The following is a 6922-nucleotide window of genomic DNA, read 5'->3' on the forward strand; positions in this document are numbered from 1 at the left end:
ATGATGATGATGATGATGATGCTGAGATTGTTAAAATGGGGTGGGGTGGTGCAGGAGGTGTTTGATAAAGATAGGTTCAAGGCAGATGACAAGATGGGCCATGCCTCTCTCAGCCTTCAACCGCTTATCTCAGTTGCCAGACTAAGACATATAGTCCGCGTGTCCTCTGGTGAGACAACGCTTAGGAAGGTATTACCGGATCCAGAGAACTGCGTATCTCGGGAGAGCACAATCAGTTGCATAGACGGAGAGGTGGTGCAGAGCGTGTGGCTGAGGCTGTGTGCTGTTGAATCGGGTGAGATTGAGTTGAAGATAAAGTTGATTGATCCTCCTGGAACAAACAAGTAGCAATAGGGAGGTTATTATTTATGTACGAGATCCGTTTGTCTAGTATAATTGCAAACATGTATGGTCTTGTCTTTGTTTCCAAGTGAAAATGTGAAACGGGCTTAAAATTTGTGTACCTTAGTTGTGGTCATGCACTCACCAATTTTTATAACCCTGTTTAGGAATCTTTGAGATACATTGTACTGTTTCTTGCTGTTCTTCCTTGTGTCTCTACATTTTGATGGAAACTCCAGCCTCCAGGTAAAAACTCCAGCCGAGTGATCATATCTTTACCTTCCTAATAAAAAACTTTAACTTGGAAGAAATGGACAAAACTTGCCAAGAAATCAATCACGCATACCAAGGTGGTGGTGGAACCGACATTGATATTGGTATCTTACGTCACACACACACACACACACTTTGTTGTTATCTCTATATCTACCTTTTTCTTTTTTTTGGGGTCAATTATGATCTCTCTCTTTCTCATTTCCTCGTAATCTTAACACCAGCCTGATCGTCCTCATCTGCCACCAAACCAAAGGTGATGCATTTTTTTCACTCAGAACTCAAAGTTGTCATCTTTTGTTTTTTCCTGTTGATTCTTATCATCATCTCGGTTTTTCTTACTTGGCAGGCGTACGTACCTCGGACATAATTTCTTCGGTGACTTCCATGGCTCCGTCTGTCTCTGATGATTCCGTAAAGCCTCGAGGTTCTTTCTGTTTCACTTGTCTTTCCGAGTCCCCCTCGAGCTTCTTGTCCTGTTCAAGTTTATAGTGTTTTCTGGTTGGATCATTTTGTATCGCTACTTACAATTGAGTTCCGGTGGGTGCAGATGTTTGTGTTGTGGGAGTTGCCCGAACGCCTATGGGGGGCTTCCTTGGCTCCCTCTCGTCTTTGACTGCCACAAGACTTGGGTCCATAGCCATTGAAGGTAGTTTTACTACTACTACTACTACTCTCTCTGTCTCTCTCTCTCTCATTTAGCCAAGTTTTCATTCTCTTACTGCTTGACACCCCTCTCATAGCCGCTCTTAGAAGAGCAAATGTTGATCCGGCCCTTGTGGAAGAGGTCTTCTTTGGCAATGTCTTAACCGCTAATCTTGGGCAAGCACCAGCAAGACAGGCTGCACTTGGTGCCGGGATTCCCTATTCGGTGATCTGCACCACTGTTAACAAAGTCTGTGCTGCAGGAATGAAAGGTAATATAACCTTTTATTACTCTTCTTCTATTCCAGATGATCATTGAAACGGTGTACACATTAATACATATATATTTCACCTGTAACCTCAGCTGTAATGCTAGCGGCTCAAAGTATCCAGCTCGGCTTGAATGATGTTGTTGTGGCTGGTGGGATGGAGAGCATGTCAAACGTACCTAAGTACCTCCCAGACGCAAGGTGCTTTCTGAGTTTCCTAACTCAAAACTTTATAGGAAACTCAAGTGCCGCAGATTTCGAAAAAGCTTCCTCGTTTATTCTTTACTCTGATATATGTTAGCAGAAGGGGTTCTCGATTAGGCCATGATACTGTTGTTGATGGTATGATGAAAGATGGACTTTGGGATGTCTACAATGACTTTGGAATGGGAGTTTGTGGTGAAATATGCGCTGACCAGCACTGTATTACAAGAGAAGAACAGGTCACTCATGTTTAACTTTGATCTGTCTTTCCAATTGTGTTTCGCTAGACTCATGACTGATGCAAATGTGATGATCAGGCTGTCTCGTTGATTCTTTTTTCCTGACGTACAAACGTTTTCTTTTTGTAGGATGCTTATGCTATCCAGAGCTTTGAGCGTGGTATTGCTGCACAAAACACTCAGTTGTTTGCTTGGGAAATTGTTCCGGTACACCTCTCCTTTCCCTGCATTCCAGGAATTCAATTTATGACATTGTGATGGTATATTTTCATACACTCATATCGATAGGTGGAAGTTTCCACTGGAAGAGGGAGGCCTTCGGTTGTTATTGACAAGGATGAAGGACTGGGCAAGGTAAAAATAGTTTAGAAACAGCTGCTTCTCGTGGGACAGCCTTGATTGATCTTAACTTTGTTTGGCATGGACCAGTTTGATGCGGCCAAGTTAAAGAAGCTTAGACCGAGTTTCAAGGAGGATGGGGGATCAGTCACTGCTGGAAATGCATCAAGTATAAGGTCCTCTTTTGTCTCTTAACTTTGTTTCTTAGTTTTTTTTTGTCATTTGTAACTCTGCTAGCTTTTGTGTTGTTTAGTTCCAACGACCACTTACTGGCTCTGCTTTACGTTGTGGACAGTGATGGTGCGGCAGCGTTGGTGCTGGTGAGTGGAGAGAAGGCTCTTGAGCTTGGACTGCATGTTATTGCTAAGATTAGAGGATATGCTGATGCTGCTCAGGCACCTGAGTTGTTCACAACTACGCCGGCTCTTGCTATTCCTAAAGCTATAAAGCGGGCTGGTTTGGATGCATCTCAAGTGGACTACTATGAAATAAATGAAGCCTTTTCTGTAATCCCACTTACTGAAATCTCAGTGTTTTATAGTTGTTGTGTTTGTATAAAGAGGTCTGACGGTTTTGGCTTATTTCCCCACAGGTGGTAGCTCTGGCCAATCAGAAACTGCTGGGATTAGATCCTGTGAGTCATGAAACAAGTACAGTTTTGGATATTGCAGACTTAATTTTCAGTCTCTGATGATGTATGTATAATTAGGAACGGCTGAATGCGCATGGAGGGGCAGTTTCACTTGGACATCCACTGGGATGCAGTGGTGCTCGTATATTGGTCACATTATTGGGGGTAAGTTGTAAGACCAAGCAACAGTGGTGTTAAATTGAATCCATCCTGAAAATTTGGTTTGAATACTTCTGATTCAGGTGTTGAGAGCAAAGAAGGGAAAGTATGGAGTGGCATCAATATGCAACGGAGGAGGAGGAGCATCAGCCCTTGTCCTCGAGTTCATGTAAGCTCCTTTTTTTAACTCTGGTAAGCCGTAAGCATAGCGTTAGCACACGAGATTACTTCTCGAATAATGCTTCCCAACACTAAATCTTTTAACTTCAACTTGATGACATGTTGGCAGATCGGAGAAGACAATCGCATATTCAGCACTCTGAAGCCAAGAAATGTTGTATAACGCATAGCTTATGTATATGGTTTAAGTTTGTGTCACAAGACTGCTTAAATTTGTACGTCAATGCAATAAAAGTGTGTTAAATTAAGACGTAATGTCTGAGGTAGTAGATTGACAGACTCTGAAGTGAAATGCAGCCAATAATGTTTACCTTGGCGAACAAATAAATGAGCATTTGCAATAGTTTTGAGGAATTTAGAGGAGAGCGAGAGGAATCAGATAAGTTGAGCATAATTAGAAGCCTAAAACTGTTGTTGTTTCAGCCAAAAGCACATCAAAGACCAAAGAATTACACAACACTCACACAGATGCTTAGGGAAATGAGAGGTAGATTTCCAAAAAAACTTTTGCTACAACAAAGGATCAAATAACACTATACATGAAGCAACCTATGCATTAAGTTCAAGATTTATTCTCTTTTTGTTTTTTCGCTTTACATTTGCATGGCTTAGGGAGAGAGGACACAGCTCGGTTCTCGCTTACTCATTTAGATTGCTAGCTCACCCGTAAAAAATATATATCTTAATTGTAGAGGCACTGAATGGATTTTCCTTGGAAGCATTCAGGGTTCATCATCTTCCAGTTTTTCATGACTTGCTTTTCTGTCACCAGTGGACATGGCCAGACTGTTGCAATTCTCAATCTTGTGCAGTTCCGATTCAATGGTTTTGGCTATCACACAACGTTCAGCTTCAGGCTCAGGAAAACCCACGTGGAATGACCCTTGCTTTGCAGGTTCTGCTTGTCCTCGGGTTTCATAATGGTGCTTCACATAGTTGTATAGCTGTTGATGGAAGGGATGATCGATAGAAAAACAGTTTGCGCTCTGAGTGTGGTGAGATGACCCAGAGCTTCCTCTTCTACAGAAATGTGGGAGGGATGTGAAGTCCATAATCTACAAGAACCACAAGATTTAGACAAGTTTGCATTTCACAGCAAGATCATAAGAAAGCAAATGCATATACCTTCAATAATTCATCCATTCCACAACCAGATAAGACATGAACCTTTTGCCTTGTCCTCTCTTGCAAAAGAGGTTTTACAACCTGCCAGGAAATGAATTATACATACGTGCTAGGTAGCTAAACACCCGGAGTCACAAACATAAGAGGATCAAAGAGGCTTACCTTCCAACATGCGGAAAATATATAAGGGGCATTGACAACATAGTACGTGTTTGTCTTCTCTGGATAGTTTAGATCGTCGATGGTCGATATGATAGTCACTAACTGCATTAAAGTTAGTAAAAAAAGAGTACGAAACTGAATTCAACATCTTGCGGTATCATTGGGCATGAACTAAATTGGTCTGCAGAGATGGACTATCCTACCTTGATTTGGCTAAGAGCTGAAAGTTTCAATCCTGTCATGTCTAGAACTTTGACGCAGGCGGTGATTGGCCGCCCATTCTTCTTAGACATAGAAGGCTGTAAACAGTGTTTTAATCATTAAATCAAGAGAGAAACTGAAAAAAAAAAGAAAGAAAGAGTGTAGCAATCTGGCATGTACTCACCAGTAATACACGGTCTCTATACTCATTGATTTGTATGTGGGACTGGACATAGTAGTGAACCTGTATGTGGAAGAATTCATTTTTTTTTGTTTGTCATCTGACTGATTGTCAAAAGTGCGAGAAAACAATGAAGCATCTTACAGAAGCTTTATCAAATGTGCTGAGGCCGACGCCAATAGCAAAGACAGGCAAGCCCTAAACGTCAAGGAAGAAGCAATATCAAGAAAGAGAGAATCTGTTTTGATCAGAAAAGGAAATGGAATCATGGGAACTAATTAAGGAGGCTACCTCTTTGGTGTAACCTGACATTCCTATTAGTTGAGAGTCTCGTACGTCCCTATACAACTCAGTAGGAACAATGGGTTTCTGCGCAAACCAAAAGCATCAAAATATCAAATTATAGCTCTCAAACCAGAACAGATTAAAGGAAAGAAGGAATGTATTAACTCACGGATAGGATACTGTCAATTTCATTATCCACCCTCCAACGCAAACACTTCAACCAGCTGAAAGTGGAGGAAGAAACGGTGTGTGCAATCAGACAAGACAGACAGAGACTTTGGATGGAGTCACTCAAAGCACACAAAGAGTTTGGGAGGCATACCATTGTGTGAGCTTTGCATACGTTCCAGTCTCGTGCTTTCAGAAAACGACCCAAATTCTCCCTCAGATATCTCTGATGGACTCTCTGTAGATTCACAAAACAAAACACACTCTCCTTTTTAAGCCAATATCATAGATGAGAGATTCAACCCCCAGATCAAGTTTGAGTAAAGGTTTTTCTCCATCGCCTAAACTTAAAAAGTGAGAAATTTATGGAGAATCTAATGTATCTGTGATCTGCTCTCAGTTGACCCATTTCCAAGAACATACCTCAAATGTTTTCTTCAATGGCTCCTCAGCTAGAACAAATTTTTACCAGATAGATTCAGTAATTACTAATTAGAAATCAAAGTAGAAACAGAGGAAAAGTAAAGAGGAACAAGGTCAGACCTTGATCCATCAGCTCCTGGAATTCATCAATGGCTTCTTCTGAAACGATCCCCATTGTTTTGGCTCACTTCCTTGGCAACCAAACAGGATTGCCCAGAAAAACAAATATTATATAAAAATCTTCAAGATCGTCTTTTTTTTTTCTTTTCTTTTGTCACTTTGCACCAAACTATGAGTCCATCATTAAAGGTCAACAAAGAGGTGGTAGGAGGAGAACCTAATAAACTCCCAACAGAAATATACACTTTTAATGACAAGTAGAAAGAAACTCGTTTTAAGATACGAACTACTTTGATTAAGACTGGTCCTAACCAAAATTACAAAGCAACTTCTGATTACTTGTGTGGGATTTGTTGAATAATCTCATCAAATCAATACTCCCAAAACACCATTTTGATTTCCTCTTCCTCTTGTGGTGCTTGGTCAATGGGACGAGTTAAAAAGTCTGATTGTTCTCAATGAACCAACGAAAAATAACACAGAGAGGAAGATTCAAACTTTGAAATAGTTTTAAGGAACATTTAATTATAGGGTGAAGTTTCGACAACTTGCTAAAGCTTTGTTTTATCAAGTATGATTATGAATGAACTCGTAGCTGATTTGGTGGTGAGCCTTGTGTTTGTCGTTTATTGGGAGAAGAACAGATCAAAAGGTGGATGTTGGTATTCAAAGTTGGTCTCTTTTTTACTGCTTTTTCTTTTTTGGGGTCAAATATTCGAAGTTGTCTTTTTAAGAACGTTTTAATTACATTTCAAGTGGTTTAATCCCCTATATATTAATAGAGAAGTATTCTTAAAAAAAATGCTGATGTGTTGTTGCCTAAACACATTTTAGCAAATAAACCCATTAATTAATCATAATTACATCTATGTCATTACAGACTTAAATAAAAATTCATTAAATAAATTAAACTATTTGTAGTCATTTAATTTAAAACTATATTATACTTCTTTAAAAAACAACATTTTTTTTTTAA

General features: G+C 40.0%; 2 protein-coding genes across 2 annotated transcripts; one reads left to right on the plus strand and one right to left on the minus strand.

Moving 5' to 3' along the window:
* On the plus strand, positions 762 to 3550 carry LOC109124786 (probable acetyl-CoA acetyltransferase, cytosolic 2). The gene is made up of 14 exons (XM_010496710.2): positions 762 to 871; positions 965 to 1042; positions 1166 to 1264; positions 1359 to 1532; positions 1625 to 1730; positions 1834 to 1972; positions 2102 to 2179; positions 2261 to 2326; positions 2402 to 2487; positions 2607 to 2817; positions 2904 to 2945; positions 3021 to 3107; positions 3185 to 3270; positions 3391 to 3550. Exons 2-14 carry the CDS (start codon positions 1003 to 1005, stop codon positions 3422 to 3424), a joined length of 1248 nt encoding a protein of 415 aa, XP_010495012.1. The 5' UTR covers positions 762 to 871; positions 965 to 1002; the 3' UTR covers positions 3425 to 3550.
* On the minus strand, positions 3731 to 6477 carry LOC104772061 (SEC14 cytosolic factor-like). The gene is made up of 11 exons (XM_010496712.2): positions 5947 to 6477; positions 5827 to 5855; positions 5558 to 5641; positions 5405 to 5449; positions 5242 to 5319; positions 5095 to 5148; positions 4954 to 5013; positions 4772 to 4867; positions 4569 to 4670; positions 4407 to 4487; positions 3731 to 4336 (listed from the first exon to the last, which is right to left on the minus strand). The coding sequence occupies exons 1-11, from the start codon at positions 5999 to 6001 to the stop codon at positions 4004 to 4006; spliced, it is 1017 nt and encodes a 338-aa protein (XP_010495014.1). The 5' UTR covers positions 6002 to 6477; the 3' UTR covers positions 3731 to 4003.

This window comes from Camelina sativa, chromosome 20, assembly GCF_000633955.1.
Source record: "Camelina sativa cultivar DH55 chromosome 20, Cs, whole genome shotgun sequence".
Taxonomy (NCBI): Eukaryota; Viridiplantae; Streptophyta; class Magnoliopsida; order Brassicales; family Brassicaceae; genus Camelina; species Camelina sativa.